This window comes from Plectropomus leopardus, chromosome 10 (genome assembly GCF_008729295.1).
Source record: "Plectropomus leopardus isolate mb chromosome 10, YSFRI_Pleo_2.0, whole genome shotgun sequence".
Classification (NCBI taxonomy): domain Eukaryota; kingdom Metazoa; phylum Chordata; class Actinopteri; order Perciformes; family Serranidae; genus Plectropomus; species Plectropomus leopardus.
In genome coordinates, this window is record NC_056472.1 from 24,696,465 (window position 1) to 24,715,192 (window position 18,728).

Genomic DNA, 18,728 nt, shown 5'->3' on the forward strand with positions numbered 1-18,728 from the left:
CATCAGTGATCATTAAAATAACAAGCTGATACAATCTGCAAAGTGCCAAATATTGGTCCCAATAATAAGCCAATAAGGCCAAAAATCTGTCGACCTCTAATGTATGACCACCTGTGGTAATACTGCAAAGTGTTACGTTTTTAAAGAGCTTTTTGTCTTATTAAAATGTCCAGTGTGTAGGATTCAGGGTGATATATTGACAAAAATTAAATGAAATACAAGAAGTGTGTTTTCTGTCATGTATTATCACCTAAAAATACGAGCTGTCATGTTTTCTTTACTTTAGAATGAGCTCTTTACATCTACATAGGCAGAGGGTCCTTGTCTGCGGAGATCGCAATGTGGCACCGCTATGTTATTACAGTAGCCAGGAGGGACAAACCAAACACTGGCTCTAGATAAAGACATTCACTTTTTCACGTTAGTAACCATAGTTAAAGGCCCGTCCATGATGAGCCAAACAGCCTCTGCTTTTTATCAGTATTTTTTACCCATTATAATCACCTGGCCAGTTTGTTTTGGAGATGAAGAGACCTCTGCAGATAATTCTGCTCCCAGTAAAAAATAACTCCTGAATATCTGGATCTTAAGTCATCACAGAAAAAAGGTCAGCACACATTAGCAGAAGCTCCTGGCACATCTATGACTGTCAATCAGCGTCGGAGTGAAACCACTTTATTGAGAGTTTTTACCGGTTTTAACCAGCGGGTCCATTTGTTTTGGAGGGGAGGAGACGTCTGCAGATAATTCGGGTCATAGTAAAAACCTCCTGAATGTCTGGATCTTAAATAAGGTGAGCATTAATTAAGTTCTCAGAGAAAAAAAGGCGAGCATATATTAGCAAGTGCTGGGCAAGAGGCCCATCTGCAACATGCAAAATGATGTAGGAGGTACACTGATTTGCAATGTAGAAAGAGTGTTTTACCAGTTTAAATCAACTGGTCCATTTGTTTTGGAAAAGAAAGAGATCTCTGTGGAGAATTCAGCTCCCGGTAAAAACCTCCTGAACAATGAACACTGAAGGAATTCTAACGAGGAGAAACTTCAGCTGGTTGCAATCTGCAATTCTCACTGCCAGACGCCACTAAATCTCCCTAAATCTTAGATGCTGTTCCTTCAAGATGATTTTAATGCCCCCAAAATTAAATTTAGGTTCAATTAGGAAAACAGATTTTTTTTTTTTACACCAAACTGAAAAACAGACACCAGGAAACAATAACTAGAAATTGCCACAGTTCATTAAAACCTAATTATGCTTCATGATGCTTTGGGGCTTGATAGCCTATTATCAAATTTGAACCAAGTAAAAACCGTTTATTGAATCCAAATCGTTCAAATCATGATCAGATCAGATCTTTGCAGTTTAACTCTCAACAACTTCCAGCAGCAATGTTATAAATAACAGCATTTTTTAAGAAGTAAATGCTTGACAACTGGGAAAAAACCTGACCTGTTGAAGCACTGGTTAAAAAGTTTTTGTTGGTTGTTACTTGTCTCTTGTGCATGTGTGGCGGCCTTGAAGACAGTAAAGACAGAGGACAGGCCTTTCATTGTCCAGTGACAGCATGTGATCATCAGCCACTTAAATGCGCATAAAACTGTCATGCTTGTGAGCTATCTTTAGGAATATGTTGTGCTCTGTATGGACATGTGAGGGATCTACATTGATCAAAGGGTCAACATGAGGATTACTGTCACAGCTACGAGTATGACTCCCAGTACACACACACCCAAGGACGCACACATGCACACATTATGTGTCGCCCCTCGGTGCGAGCAAATATTTCTGGAATGGCTGAGACACACAAACAGGCATGCATGTTGTGCATAAATATGTGGACGCATGCATGCACGCACGCACACCTGCACAGGCGCACACACAAACACTAACAGACAAAGAGGCACACACAGACCTTGGGGACCGAAGCGGCTAACGTTCACCAACAGAATAAAACCCAAACAAAGAGACATCCTGTTTCCTGGAACACAACACCACTCAACCCTCTGTGCTGGAAGCAGCCAGTAAACACACACACACACACACACACACACACACACACACACACACAAAATCAGTTCATTGTCCATTGCTGCGCATGTGTTTCCTTGCGCCTGATTCATGTAGCGGTGTGTGTCTGCGTGTCCAGCGATGCCACTGACTGTGCCTCCGAGTGTCGGTGCACGTGAGTTTATGCTCGTGAGTGGCTGTGGCCAGAAGTGTTTGTGTGTGTGACGGAGCGGGAGAGAAAGAGAGAGAGAGAGAGAGAGAGAGAGAGAGAGAGAGAGAGAAGGGAGAGCAGATGATAGAGTAGGCTTTAGCGATTCCCTGGAGTGTGAGGCAGCGTTTACGGCACTCTCAGAGCAGCCAGAGTGATGAATATTTAAAGACGTGCCTGAAAGAGCGGAGGGAGGGGGAGTAGGGTTGTGTGTATGTGCGTGTGTGTGCGTGTGTGTGCGTGCATGCGTTTGTGAATGCATGCGCCTGTGAATACATGCACATGCCTAAGTGTGTGTGAGGGACGTTATCTAGTATCTTCTTTCGCATTTGCGTGTGCATACCATATGCATGTCTATATGTGCCTGTATGTAGTTTGCATGTCTGTATAAGAGTATATGCATCTGCAAAGCTTATATGTAGGTATGCAGGGACTTGTTTACACTTTATTTGCCTGTATGTGAATATATGTTGGTCTGTGGGTATGTATATATGCCTGTATCCCATGTCAGTTTAAATATGAGTATTTTATGTCTGCATATTGCTTTAGACGCATATAAACGTGCGTATATATATCCACAGCGATATTAAACCCCAAGCCTTGGTGCGTGTGTGTGTCCAGCCTCGACGTGGCTGCCCGCCCTGTGTGTGTGTTTGCACTTCACACAGCCCTGTAGGCCAGCTCTCTGTCTCGCTAAATGGGGATGAATAGCGGAGTGTCGCTGCTGCTCAGCGGGAGACGAATGGCTACGGGGCTCTCTGTCTCCAGTTACACACCGATCACTGCCCGAGACGCAGAAGCACAAATGCACACACACACACACACACACACACACACACACACACACACACACACACACACACACACACCGGCACACACGATAGGCATGGTCATACATCCACCCAAATTTATCTAGGCCACATGGCCACATGTGGATAAGCTATCACACAGACAATCAGGGTGTTCAAAGAGCATGACACCTTACACCGCAGACTTCTTTGATTTCGAGGAGTTCTGTTTTCTTTGTGTAAAGAAAATGTCAAAAATAATCTGAACAACAAAACAGACAATAAGAACAGTCATTCTATGTGCTTTCTCAAAGGAGCAGTGTGTAAGATTTAGGGGAATTTAGTGACAACTAAAGGTAAGAACTGCAGATTGCAATCAGCTGAAACTGCTCCTGGTTAGAATTTTTTCAGTGTTTATTGTTAGAGGTTTTTACCAGGAGCCAAACTATCTGCAGAGGTCTCTCCCTCTCCAAAACAAATGGAACAGGTGGGTAAAACAGTAAAAAAGACTAAAAAAGTAGTTTCACGTTAAAAATCAGTAGCCACTTTATATCACGCCATTATGCCGCCTCACCATTCTGTACATAAAGCAGAATCGCAGAATTGAGCGACAGAGTGGTCTCGCCTTTAAGCTGCCACGGATGGTAGTAACAGCACGTAAGCAATCTCTGTATTAACAGGACAGCCAGCAGGACGGGACCATGAACAGGACAGTTTTGACGTTTTAACAGCGTGTTAAACTGGACATACACTGCACGTTTTATGAAATGTAGTTAATTCCAACTCAAACTGTGCGAGTACATCGTCAATGACGTTAAGCCAAAGCTCATGATTATAGACTGTACATGCAGATGTACAACATGACAGCTCCCCCAAAATCTCGATCGCCCCCTGGTGTCTGACTGCAGCATAGGTCATAAAGCCCGCCCCTCCATATTAGTGAATGGACATAGGCCAAACTAAAATCTCAAAGTACAGGCCAAATAAATTTTTCCCCAAAACGGTTTCTGTCACTGAACGTAGTTCACATCACCCTGATATTTGTTTTTATGACAAGTTCGGTTTTAATGAGTGATAATATTATACAAAAGGGGGCTTTTCTGGCATGATTGACAGCCGTGACAGCCAATGCATGCGCTCGCATTCAGTGGGGCTGCTCACGACTGGTCGTGACTGGTTGGAGTGTTTTGGCGGGAACTCCCCCAGCGCGGATACCACTACTGCACAGATGCGGGCCCTCAATCACAGTGCTTGATGCACAAAGAAGACAAAGACTTGATTGGTTTTATAGTTGCTTTTTTTGGTTTTTCTTTTTAGAAAAGATTTATAAAAAGGGCAGATATTATATTATATTATATCATATCGTACATTATATTATGTCAATATATCCCCTGAATCCTACACACTGGACCTTTAATGGGCTAGTGTACGAAACTATACTAAAATTTCACTAATCCTGACTTTGGTGGTGCCCCACTGGAGCCCAGTCATGGAAACCTGGAGAATCACTCCTACAGAGATCAGAGATCAAAGCCTCAGAAAAAAGGAAAAGAAATGACAGTTTTGCCTCCAAATCAAATACCTGCAAGCTATATCAAGCTCTGAACTTATTTTAGTAAACACAGTAAATTGAATGTGAGGAGATAGATAAATAAAAAAAGGCTTGCAGACAAATAAAGATGAGAGTTGGAACCTTGCATACTGCCTTTCAGCATCTGAGGAGCTCGCTGGTTCAAGTAAACAAAATACACCACAAAAGATATTAGGGTATACAGTACAAACCACACACCAGCCTACACACGCCGAGGCACAAACACACACCCCTGCGCGCTGAATGCGAGATATTCCGAGAGGCGTAGAGGCGAAGAGCGGAAGGAAGGGAGTGTAGAGAGGAAAGAGAAAGCAGAAGAGAGAGGGAGAGAGAGAGAGAGAGACAGAGCGAGCGCATCCTGGGATGCAGAATGCCAAATACAGTGAGATAAGAGTTAATGTATCCCCCCCAGCCCCCTCTTCATCCCTCCCGTTTGGCTCTCTCTTTCTTCCTCCCTCCATCCATCCCTCCCTCCCTCCTCCTCCTCCTCCGCCTCCTCCCCGTTTGCTTTGAGGGATGAATAATAACTGCTGCTCTGAGATTTCCTCCCTCGTTTTTCAAAGCGCAGAACGGAGATGGGGAAGGTCTGCCTGGCCCGGGCTGCGCGTGCGGGCTCGCACACACAAAAGGCGCAGACAACGCACTGTAGCACACACACAGACGCGCGCACACGCCGTCTTGTTCTCGCTGCTCGCCTGGAGCAGGGAAATCAGATCTCCTCCAGAGAAAGGCGGGGGGGGCTTATGCGCTGTAGGGAGCCCATACAAAAAATCCCCTGCAAGCACGTATAGGCCTATACACACCACAAAACCCACACGCAGCATCGAGGGAAACCAAGAATAACTAGGAGGATGCGAGCCGCCTCCTGGAGCGACAGGGTGAACTCAAGGTTATAGACACATCACCGGTTCAAGCCCTGCCGCCAGGGCCAATCCGTCCATGCTGAAGCACCCCTCTGCAGGGCACGTAACCCCTGATTGCTCCAAGGCAACTAGCTCTCCTGCCATGCGCCTTGCTTTAGAGATTTTAGAGAAAAAAGAGGGGTTGTAGACACTATACAGGGGTGCCAGTTTCTTCCCGTTTGGCGTCAAAAGGGGGGTGTTTAAGGACAGCGAAAAGTCCTCCTGAAAGACGCTGTCCAGGAGGAGCACTTGCGTATCTAGCCACGACGCGCCGCAGAAATCGGCAGCTCGGTTCCGAGGAGAGGGCTTATTTATGCAAACAGGCGTACAAGCGCGCACAGTAGGAATCGAGACAAGCCTTGTAAACAAACACACACCCACACCATAAAGCACACAGGGGAGGCGATGTGAGAAGCAGACTGTGAAAACTCTGCCCGGGCAGTGCTTCCACACACACACACGGGGAGCCGCGAGAGATAGAGAAGTGGCGGAGAGGGAGGGAAAAGAAGGACAAAGAGAGAAGGAGGAGAAGGAGGAGGAATAAGTGCGAAGGTGTGAGTGTCTGGGGCTACTTTTGTGTTGCCAAATGAGGGCAAGAGAATGAGAGAGAGAGAGAGACGTGTACGGTGAAGTGATGTATAATGACTCGTCTGTGCGTGTTTGTGTGTGTGTGTGTGTGTGTGTGTGTGTGTGTGTGTGTGTATGTGTGCGCGCGTAAAAAGTAGGAACGCTTTCCCATTTCAATTCGCAACAGCTGGTGTCGAATTAACACATTTACCAGTGTGCATTTGGAACAGATTAAAATTGTGTGTGGCGTGTGACTGTCTGCGTGTGCGCGCTCCTGTGTGTGTGCGCTAACAGATGAGGGCCAAAAACAAGAGTGTGTTTGTGTGTGGGAGTGTCTGTGTATTAACGCAATGGATCAGGGCAGGGAGAAATGGCAGAGAGAGAGAGAGGGGGGGGGGGGGGGGAGAGGGGGGGGAGAAAGAGAGGGAGAGGGAGCTCTACCCGACGGCTTTAGCTGCTGCCCTGGGCCGTCTCTCTAAGCCCTGTTTAGGAGGCTTTGGAGCTCAGATAGAAATAATCCCCCACTCAGACACACACACACGCTAGGCATGCACACACACAAAAATAAAAAAAAACCCGCACACACAAACACACAAACTCACAAACAGAGGCGCAAAGAGAAAAGCGCACACACTCAAGTCGGGGCGGACAAAACAAGCGCACACGCGGCAACAAGCAGCGACAGCACATTCGCCTTGACACGAAACCAACCACCCGCCTACACACACACACACACACACACACACACACACACACACACACACATACACACACACGCACACACACACGCACACACTGAGGCTGTCTGCTGTGCGCTGCTTCCGCACGGCAGAGCACAGCGACATCAGCACGGCACCGTGACAAACACTTTACACACTCCAGCACTCAGCGGAGGGGAGGGAAAAGGAAGGAGGGAGAGATGGAGAGAGAGGCGGAGGAGGATATGAGCCAGGGGGGAGGGAGGTGAGTGAGTAGGGGAAGGAGGGGAGGGGAGTCTAACAAATTAATAGGAGCCGGAGATATATACGGTGGAGGTGGAGGAGGAGGAGGAGGTGGTGGTGGTGGTGGAGGACGACGACGAGAGAGCAATTCATTCCCGTTTTCTCCTCGTGCGCTCTCTGGAGAAAGGCAGAGCGGCGCGGAGCTGAGCGAGCGCGTGTTTGCTCAAGAGAAGGAGAGAGAGGGGGCTTTGTGTGGCAGAGGAGAGGAAAAGTGGTGGCGGTGGTGGAGGAGGAGGAGGAGGCGGTGACATAAAAACACAGAAGGAGAAAGACAGAGCGAGGAAGTGTGAGGATAAAAAAGGAGCTATTAAAAAAGACGTTTTGTGCGTAAAAAAAAGAGGAAGCGAGGAAGGGGAAAGTGACATTACGGGGTTTGTCATCTTCATCAGCCGACAGTTGGGGCACAGGAGGGGAGGAGGGGAATGGATGGAGAGGTGAGGGAGGAGGAGGGTGAAGAGGGCGAGGTGAGGGGGGATGGGCGGTGTTTAAGCGGAGCCTTTGAGAGACGTTGACCCTGTAATTGACCTGTGTCTCCGCCTACATCGCCGTGGCGACAAGCAGAGCCGCTGCAGCTAATCACTTAGTAACCCTGACCTGTCAATCACACCGGGGAGGGAGGGAGGGAGACGCGGTAGCAAATGAAAGGAGAGAGAAAAAAAGAGAGAGAGAGAGAGAGAGGGAGGAAGGGAGTTCAGGAGTAATAACAGCACTGGGGTTATCATTTACTGGACCACCCGCCTCCTCCCACCAACCCTCAGCCGATGAAGCCCTGGTTTTAAAAAAGCCAATAAAATGCTCGATGCCTCCCAACACACATACACACACACACACACACACACAGAGCGAAGCTTTCTGAGAGTTCAGATAAGAGATGGGGAGGCAGAGTGGTGAGGAGGGTGAGGAAGGGGGTGAGAAGAGATAAGATAGCAAAGTGAACATGCAAATAAAACAACAGAGTTTATGTGCTGTACACTGCTAAATCTGACAAGTTGAAAAATCTAAGAAACCAGTTGCCTTGAAAAATGTAAGTAGTCTTAATTTACTTTTTATCAGACCTGTGAAACTATTAATTTTTGTAATTGCGATTAATTACATTTCTAATCACATGTTTTTTAATTCCATTATTTTGCATTTCAAAACGGTTATGAAGTCCATATTGACAAGGTGAAACAATTCTTACCAGATTGTGTTGATTAGGAATCAAATAACAGCAAAAAATGTACAAGAGGAGCATGAAGTGGGCGTGTCTGTAAAGGGAAGACTCATGGGTACACACACACAACCCATTTTCATTCAGATATCTTGAGGCCAGAGGTCAAGGGACCCCTGTGAAATGGTTGTGATATTTTTAAATCACCAAAATTGAGCCTAACTTTGCAGCATTATTTAGCCCCCTGACTGAGAAGCCAGCATGACATAGTTGGCACCACTGGAGGTCTTTTAGTTTCATGATACCAGCCTCTTAAAATACATTAATTACGAAACTTATGATCAACATGATGAGGCTGACAGCCCCGCTTTAAATCTAGTTGTTACGTTTACGTGAAATTTTCTTATGTTCACTTAATTTTGTGAAGTTGTTGCAACTTAAGAATGACGAGTTTAATTAAATCAGTCATGTCCAAAGTCTGGCCCGGGTGCCAAGACCAAATTCAAGCGGCCCTTGGCTTCTTTTTCAAAATATGCGCACAATATACACACAATTAGCACAATATCCGTTAATCAAGTAAGGTCACTTTGCATTTATTTTCGTTCATTCTCGCTGGCAGGACCCCTAAACAGTTCGTAGACATGCATTCAATAGCACGCATCTCCACGGCAAAGCAGCATAAAGTTGTCGGTAAAGGGCCGCCGCTTTTGGGAGTAGTGGAAAGTTTTTTTTCACTTAAAGATGAAAAAGTTGTGTTTGCATCCTTTGTATGTGATTTAGAAAAATAAATAACCCATCTGATGCGAGAAGCAGTTGGCCCCCAGATATTTTCACATGATCTAATCTGGCTCCTACTTTGGGTGCCCCTGAATTAAATCAGTCTTTCTAAATTTTAGCAACTTCAGTCGTTTACTGTGCCATATGTTTGTATTCTGCTGGTTGCAAATTAGTCAATCACATTTGTTTTTTCTTAAACAAATGTGAACTTGCAGCTGTGACTCAGAGGTAGAGCGGGTCATCCTCTAAGAGGAAGGTTGGCGGTTCGATCCCCGACTCGCCCAATCGAGATGTCAAAGTATCATTAGGGAAGATACTGAATCCTAAATTGCTCCTGATGCAGCGCCACCGGAGTGTGACAGCGTGTGTTTGGTTACTGAGCGGCAGGTGGCACCATGTACGGTAGCCTTGGCCACCAGTGTAAGAATGTGTGTGAATGTGTGAATGTGACATGTCATGTAAAGCGATTTGAGTGGTTGGAAGACTAGAAAAGTGCTACTCAAGTGCAGCCCGTTTTAACAATTTACCATCTCATACCATCTCAAGTGATAATCACATTCAGTCAAACTAACTTGATTTACTGAAGTTACTAAGACTTTTAAAGAACAAGGACATTTCACTTGTTATTTTTAAGTTGCAACACCTTAAATCCAGTTAAATTTTAAGTTAACTTAACATTTACATAAAAAGTAACGATAATTTAAGATTTATTTCTATATTTACTTTACTTTTTGAACTCTATCTGTTTGCAAGATTATTTTAAGATCAACTTGTCAGGATATGGTGTATGATCAGTGTGTGTTACCTGTTGATGAGGGGAAAGATGGACACCAGCAGGTAAACGGAGGGATACCACTTCAATGGCTTGATCTCCTCAGCCAAGGAAACCTGCAGGAGAGAAAAAGTGACCCACTGAATGCTCACATTAACACTCACACACATACACACAGTCGTAACTGGAAGATCAGTGCACCGAGGCAAACAACAAAGGCCAATTAAACCCTAATAAAATATTAACCTGCTGATAATATCCACAGTTATGAGAAGAAACGGGGATTCCAATTAAACGGGGGAGCCAATACTTTTACGCCGTAATGTGAACGGGGGATGAATTCAATATTTCGTGGACAAGGAAGGCAGGAAGACAGAGAGATGCGGCAGCAGCTAAAAGTCGAGTAGAGGGGGGGGGGGAGCCTGGCGGTGGAGAGCTTTTACAAGCCGTTATCTAATTCCCCGGAGAGGAGGACTCTTGCGCCCGGAAGAGGCTGAGAAGCGCGGCCCCTGGATCGATTTTCTGCGCTGTGCTGTTTTTCCTCCCTTCCCTCCTCCTCCTCCTCCAAACCCCCCTTAGGCGAGGACGCAGTAGCAGCGCAAAGCCTCCCCTCTCTTTCTCTCTCTCTCACACACACACACACACACACACACAGTCGGAGCCAGCAGGCAGGCCCACGAGCTCTGGTCTCTACCCCCACATGCTGGAAATTAATTACTCACCAGAAAGACCCCGAGGCGTGCAAGCTCTAACGCAGGCATTTTAAACAATTCAAATGAAAATCACGAGAGCCCCCCCGGTGGTATTTTATCTCGTGTGTGTGTGTATGTGTGTGTAAGGAAGGGAGGTTATTGAATATAAGAGCCAAGTTTCCACCGCGTAACGTATGCTGGCTGTATGTGATCAGCTGAACGGAGCCTGTAAAAGCGTAAACCCAAAGGCAAACATTAAGCTCAGCCCTATTAATGTCTGTCATGATGGGAAGCTGTGACATCACCGACCATGTCGAGATCTGCCTGTTGTCATCTCAAGTGTATGTGTGTGTGTGTGTGTGTGTGTGTGTGTGTGTGTGTGTGTGTGTGTGGCACGAATGTGTCACTGGGAGAAAGGAAAAGGGCAATCAGACGCCTGAAGGACGCTAAGTGGAAAAGGAGATTTGCGGGAGTGTCAAGCATTATGGGTGGGGGAGAAATAAAAAAGACTCCAGAAATTTGGTTTGAAAGAAAGCACGGAGGCAGTAATCGCCGATAAAATTTAGGTGAGGTGTAGAGGCAGGCATTTGAGGAATTTCAATGCGCAAGAGACAGGATGTGGAAAAGGAGGAGGAGGAGGAGAGCGGCTAAAGAGCCTGGTGTTTTTAATCACAGTCCTCCCGTGTCAGAGGCCCCTGCGCTGCTCGGGAAGCAGAGGGGAATGAAACCGTAATTATGTGCGGCGGGCGCAGCGGTCCCGACGTTAATGACGCACGCTAGATTACAGACGGTTATCAGGGAGCAACCCGTCCCCTTCACCACCCACTGCACTCACCCTCACTCACGGAGAGGAGAAAAAAAACCCAACCTGCGCTAAAAATAACAGCATCAGGTTTTTCCCAAACGTACTTGAACATCAAATTCAAGGACTTTTCAAAAAGGTCTCTTTGGAGTGAAAATCAAGGACTGAAACTTGTTCAAAATTTCATGAAGACATGTTTTTCATGTGTTTTTTTTATTCTGCAGTGTTAACACAGATATCAATCACAGGGTTTTTCTTCAAGATGAGAGTATTTGTAATTCATGCTGTTTTGTTTGTTGTGTTTTACTTTTTTTTCTTACTTTCTGTCTCAACATTTAAAATTTTAGTGTGTTTTATTTCGGGAGATATACTGGCAGAAATGGAATATGATACAATAAGAAGGGGTTGACCAATAGTGTTTTTTTTCAGGACTGATACCGATTATTAGTGCTTAATGGAACCGCTAACCAATATTTGAGACTGAGACTGATTTGCATTTACAATAAAAAATGACAATATTTCTGTCAAAATGTAAAATTTGGAATATAATAAACTCCAACACAACACTTTTTAAAAAATGCCTTTACCAAATGCTAAATTAAAACTGAAATTTTCAACATCATATACAGCAATTTCCCTGCAACTCTTTAAAATTTAAATAAAAAATGAATGAATAAAAATAGCTCCCTGAGGTTTTACAAAGTAAAAGATCCTCTCATGCTGACACTTTCTTTGCATGTATTGCATGCTGCCTTCCTGGTATTGGTGGAGTGTAATACGCGCACTTTTTCATTAATCCATTTTATCAGCGTTAACATTAACATTAAACATAAACATTAAAACAACATTAAAATAAAAAGCTCATACAGATAATCATCGAAATGTCAAATATCGGCCCCAATAATCGGCCAGGCCGATAATCTGTCAACCTCTAATAACAAGCATGTTTTCAACACTAGCCCCTTTTACGCTACCTGTTCAAGGTGAGCCGTTCGCATCAAAACTCCTCCTCAGGATTCTGTATAAAAGGTACAACAGTGGTATGGGTGGACAGAGTGGTCTCAAGTTTAAACCAGCAGTGGAGTTAGTAAAAGAGGAGGGCGAGATCAACCGTAATATAACAGGGATGGTAAATGATTGTGATTGCTATTTTATGCAGTTCTTATTGTTTATAAGAAAACTTTATGACTGTTTTATCTAATAAAGGCAAGAAAAGCAAAAAGAAATCTTTAAAAAAGGATGTTAAATGCCATAAAAGAGCTTGATGGTGTTGTGTTCATTGTCCCATCAAGCCTCCCTTTGCTTCCAGAATGCCAGCATGCTACCTAAAACTGCACGCTTTGGCGCCATTGTTTTGTTATGAGTAACAACGTAAAGATGGTGTAAAGAGAGGCATTCATAGCGATCCTAAAACACAGTCTCTGTGTAAAAAGGGGCAACTGATTTGTTACGTGAAACTGCCTTATTCAGTATTATTACAGATTTTAATCACCGAGTCTGTTTGTTTTACAGAGGAAGAGACCTCTGTAAATAATTTGACACCTGAGCGCTGAAGGAATCCTAACTGGGAGTTCATGCTTGGCACATGGGAGAAGGCCTATCTGGTTGCGATCTGCAATCCTCACCGCTAGATGCCACTAAATTCAACACACTCATCCTTTAAGCCAACATGGAAGAAAAGTCCTTCAAAAAAAGGAAAATTGATATTTGAACAGCTACAATTTCCTGACAGCTAAGTAAACTCAGGAAGATACAATTAAAATCTCCAGAACGGCTATAAAATGGCACTTTCAGTGAGAACGTTCTGACGACTGAAACATCACATTTTAATTATTTTCCTTAATTCTTTCTTCAAACACTTTGGCTGCCGAATTTGTTTCTCTTGAATCCAGAAACGAAGATTTTCAGCGACAGTTGAAAAGAATCCTGTCAAGAAACCAGGAGTAATGCTGAGGGCTCAGAGTAACACTCTATCTGGCAGCTGGGAAGTGGATCCCTACAAAAGGAGGTGTATGTTTTTTGTCAAAGCCACGTGTCGTGCTTTGAGAGCCCTTGAGAGACAAACCCAACTGTCCTTGCAGCTTAGGCATACCGAGGATGTTCTTCAGGATGTTGGCAAACGAAAAAAGTATGAATAGTAAAATTCGGCACATAAATGAGGATGCAGAGGTAACACTCACCAAGAAACAAGGTTGCAGGCACACACACATGTACACAGACACACAAGTAGACACATCGCATTGTGACTCAAGGCAAAGCTTGTGTGGATCAGTAAACAAACACCCTGGGAAGATAACGAACAAGCAGCTCGCTGTTTGCTCAGCCAGCTTTGTTGCTACCCGACGGGATGGAGCTGCTGTGCGTGCAGTTGTGCAAATGTGTGTAAAGGTGTGTGTGCGTGTGTGCAGCCTGACTTTAACACCCTCTTCTGAATATCCTCTTGCTGACCTGTGTTGCTGCAGGACCTTGTGGCGCTTGTGTGTGTGTACTCATGCTTGACCACAAACAAATTGCTCGGGACACACAGAGATGTGTCACAACCATGTGACTGATTGCCCTGATAACTGCCAACGCCAGTTACGTACGTCATCACTCCAGCCAGATACACACTCACACACACTGATAGCGAGGCAGGGAGACGGTGCCAGGTTGACTCAGAGAGAGAAAAAGATCAAGAATGGAGAACGCAGGCGACTACACGCGTGAACACGAAACATGAGAGGCGCTCATGTGTGTGCGACACAGTAACGGAGAACATGTGAGGCGCAGAAAGAGGGAGATGTGGCGAAGTGAATGCAAATAACCAGAGCCAGCGGTCTTCAGACACCCAGCAGGAATCGCTTTCTCTAGTTTACACCTGCTGCTACACACACACACACACACACACACACACACACACACACACACACGAGCCAGAGCTCGCTGGTTTGGCAAGCACAATCGGGGAGGCTGTTGTTGTTGTTTTAAAGCATCGCAGCGCGTGCATAAACTCTCATAAATATTCATGTCCATGAACCTGGCTTGCTGCTTTATTCATGCTGGGTATGAGTACAAGAGTGAGAGAGAGACGGAGGGAGTGAGAAAGAGAGAGAAATCGAAAGAGAGGGGGAAAAGAGAGAGAGAGCAAAGAGAGAAAAACAGATGGAAACGAGGAGAGCGACTGGGAAAGAGAAATACGAGGAAACGGAGAGTGTGATAAAAACCACTGCTGACTTATTTACACTCTGTGCTACACATAGCAATTAGCCCACATGAACAGTGTGTGTGTGTGTGTGTGAATTGCTGCCACACATTCATGCACACACATGTCACTTGTGAGGGTTACGCCAGTTCAGTGTGCAGTAATTACATCTGCCACTTAGGGGCAGCATCTACATAACCTTAACCCTAACCTGACCCCCCCCACACACACCTCCCGCCCCCCCTCACACACATACACACCTCAGCCTGCGGGCTGTAGGTGTAACAACAGAGAGGGAGGATGGGTGAGGTAACTAAAAGCACGACAACCAGGGACTGCTGCTGTTAACTTTTCATGAGTAGCTCTGTGACACTGTCCACCTCCGTGGAGGATTTTAAGGCTTTACATTTTAATGATTTGGCGTCGCCATAGTTATGCATGATGTGTGGGCTGCTGCGGGTTTAGTGTCTTGTTGGAGGACACTTGAACAAGACGCAGCATCTGTAACCAGCAGTCCAGATTAAATCATACAGTCGGAGGGAAGAAACATTCTCCGGTACCAGTATTTTACCAAAAGATCCATTATTTAATTTAAAGGGGCACTCCAGCTATTTTGCACTGCACATCCACAAAGTTATGGGACTCAGCAGAGACACGTTTCAAAAGAATGTTTAAAATCAGAACAAAAGAGGCCAAGATGCCACTTTAACACAGCCGGTTAAGGCAGGAATACGACTTTATTTAGTCTCAACATTCTGGTTTAAAGGTATGACTGCAGAATGGGGGGAAGGAGCCTTCGAGCCAGCAGCGGAGGTAGTAACAGAGCCAAATGGAAGTGTGTGTCAAAAGTGTGCGCCTGCAGTGTGGGACGGGTGTTTTGACATGTTATGTGTTTGACCGACCACTGGGTGATTCAAAAAGCAGCTAGCAGCAGTTAGCAACTCACTCAAAGAAAAAGAAAAGTAATTCATGTCTGCAAATTAGGGAGACAATGAGGTCCAGGAGCTCCTTATCCTACGAGCAGAGGATGGGATCAACTGCCACATAACAAAAATGGCAAGTGATTGTTATTGCCATGTTATGCCGTTGTTATAGGCCACAAGGAAGTGTGGCAGGTGCGGCTTTTAAGTCAATTTTTGTAGTGGCCAAACAGTGAAAATACACCATCACGTCATGCCATGGGGCCCAGAAATATGTTTCCCCTTAGATTTACAAGGCAAAAGAGACATCTATAAATAAAACATACTTTTGAGCATCACAACCCTGAAAAACGACTCATTTCGCCATCAGAATTTCATCCATTCAGTCCGATAACATTTCTAAAGTCTAGGAGACCTGCACAATTTAATCATTTTTTTCTTATTCAAGTTTGCGGAGCACCAAATCAGAAGTTAGTTGGTTAGCTGGTTAAAATCTCAGGAGAGCTCTACGGCCCAGACAGTGTGGGTAAATTTTACTGCTCATGTTGAACTTTTTGGCTTCATGTGCCACTGAGCATTTTTTATACAAATGCAAGAGGCCCTGCTTCCAGCGCTGTATCCAGTTATCTTTACAAAACCATGCATTATTTTTAGAAAGCTCTGCCTTATGCATATGTTGTATGTCACACTAGACAGCGAGACTGTTGTCTCACAAGTCATGCCTCTTTTGCTTCCACAAAGCCGGCATGCTGTCTAAAACCACACACTGGGGTGGCATGATGCAGCCAGTGTCATGAAGCGTTTTTGCTGAGGCAGTATTGTGGGATGCTTAACAGTCACATTATGGTTGGGCAGCTGTGTGGAGGACAGAATGGAGCTGTGATTTGAGCTTCTCTCTCAAGCTCTCTCTCTTTTTTTTTAATCCTTACACAACTATTTCTGTCACATTTTGTGTGAACAACCAAGTGCAACACAATGAAGCCTTCCAGGAGAGACTATCTGAAAATGTGCAGCATTAATCCTATTTTGAAACAACATTATGTCTCCTTCCTGTTTTTGATGGCTTGGGCTCAGGGATAAACACTTTGGATTTCCATCCTGATCGGACAACGCGTCTTCTGAACTGGCTTTGTTTAAGCATAAGGCTGCATTCACACCAAATCAGGTGTTGTGGCGATTAGCAGCAAGGTTTTGCGGCGGTGTGAAAATGTCACTTAAATTACTTATTTATGGGGGAGTGGTGGGTGGAGACTAACTATAGAAAGCTAATCTCACCATCTCAGCGACTCACCATCTCAGCGACTGTGTATTTGTCCTGGCTAAGTTTGTTTCTGTTGGCTTAAAAGATCTACACTTTTAAGCCAACAGAAGAGTATCTACACTGCCACAAATGATGTGTGTGTGCATGTAAAGACAAACAAAGCGAGTTTCCTCCTTTGTAGGATAGTGCACACAAACTTTTACGACATACTTTTTCCTTTACTCGCTTTAATATTCTTAGACAGAAAAAAACTGTATTACTTGTTCCTGTGGACAGCGGACATCTGCTCTGATCACAGGTTTGGTGATTGAGTACTGCAGCGTGATGTCAGCTTGGGTTTCTCCGAAGTAGATTCTGTTTCTGTTTTTCAATGCAGGGCCACTGTATTTCTTTTCTGCATGCCCACTGCTGCAGCCCTAGGCGCATTACCCGCATTCAAATGAATGGGAGGAGTGGCATTTTTGCCGTAACCCTGGATTTGGTGTGAATGCAGCCTAAAGCATTTACGCCGTGATTAGCCAGCTGTGTGGAGGTCAGACAGGAGCCAGGTTTTGGACTTCTCTTTCAAGCTCTCTTTTTTTCATCCTTACACAACTATTTCTGTCACTTTTCATGTGAACAACCAAATGCGACACTATGAATGCCTTCCAGGAGAGACTGTCTGGAAATGTGCAGCCTTTTTAAACAATAGCGCATCTCCTTCCCCTCTTTGACAGCCGGCTTTTGAAACCGCCTTCCAGTGTAGATGTTCGGCTCGGGTATAAACACTCTGGATTCCTGTCGTGGTCGGACACTGTGTCTTAGTTCACTTGCTTCTTCTGTTTCACGATAACCTGAATAGTAATATGTATGAAGTAATATGAATGATTTATATATATTTTTTATCTTTATCCATTCCATTTTGTTCCTCAGTCTGACTACTCTAAACAGTTATATATTTTACAGGTATTTTTGCCCTCTTTTTATTTAGTAAGGTCAGAAGCAGAACAGAGAGGCACCACAGCTCCTGCGTGTGCACCCACATTTAAATATACACGCACAGGCGCACACACTGTGATAAGCGTAGGAGTCGCGGGGTCAAATTGCTCCCTGCTGTTTGACACCTACCCCAGCGTGACCACAAAAGCTAATCCTGCACACACTCTAATCCTCACGCTCCGTGTGTATGCGTTTACATACAATATGTGTGAGTGTGTGTGGAGAAATGTGATGTCAGACGGGCCGTTACCTTTCGTCTCTCTCTCTCTGGGTTGAAAGTTCCCAGCCATGACTGCATCTGTGCAGAAAAAACACAAAATGGAAAGGTCAGGGCAGTTACTTTGGGCAACAATAAAAAAGCAGAAAAGTGGTTTGATCATCTGAACGTTTTTTTTTTTCCTAGAGAGGAGTGGCCTAAGGTTTAGAGGCCTGCAGTGACAAGCTGGAACAAATATCACATTGGCTATCACACCAACGCAAAATTCTCACCCATCCCTGCAAAATTGCCTAATTCACAGCAGAGTGCCGAGCTTAGAGGCAGAGGGGAGCACTTAGACAGCTCCCAGCATCTCACAAAAAAGGGAACTGATCAGCTTCAGCGCACACAATATGACACGAGGAAGAGGAAGAAGAAGAAAAGGCGACGGGTGTAGAAAAAAGGGAGAGCTTTTTTTTGAAGAAGTGTTAAAAGAAAAAGGAAAAAGTGGAGCAAACATGGCAGATCTGAGCTCTCCAGAGAGAACGTGGGAATACTTTTCGCTCTTCCTCTGTCTCCTCTCTCGGGGGAATGCAGGGAAAATGTCAACAGACACGCGCAGGAAAACACACACACTCACATGCACATCCATGCGCAAGACTGGGATTTGTAATGGTGGGACAAGGGGGCGGGGGGCCGTAGGAAACCAGAAGGTTTATGTAACCCAAGACATCACAGACAAATCTCTGGAGGCCCAGTGTGAGCCTCACACGCACGCACAAAGAGGCTGCGTGAGCGATACGCACTAACAGCTCCTCTGTTCTGCAATTTATTAACTCAATGTTGCCATGGTTTCTCCGTGCTGACGTGATTGTCATTGTAAATCTATGTGTGGCCGTGGTTTGTTTGTGGAGTGCAAGAGAAGAAAAAAAAC

At 44.9% G+C, this 18,728-nt stretch overlaps 1 protein-coding gene across 1 annotated transcript in view; it reads right to left on the reverse strand.

The window, feature by feature from the left end:
- si:dkey-100n23.5 (cyclic AMP receptor 4) overlaps positions 1–18,728 on the reverse strand; it is an 86,123-nt gene that overhangs the window by 21,439 nt on the left and 45,956 nt on the right. The window contains exons 6-7 of the mRNA XM_042494781.1: positions 17,849–17,896; positions 9,798–9,880 (exon numbers count right to left, since the gene is read on the reverse strand). Of these exons, the coding sequence (XP_042350715.1) occupies positions 9,798–9,880; positions 17,849–17,896 (131 nt within the window). The remainder of the gene's footprint in view (positions 1–9,797; positions 9,881–17,848; positions 17,897–18,728) is intronic.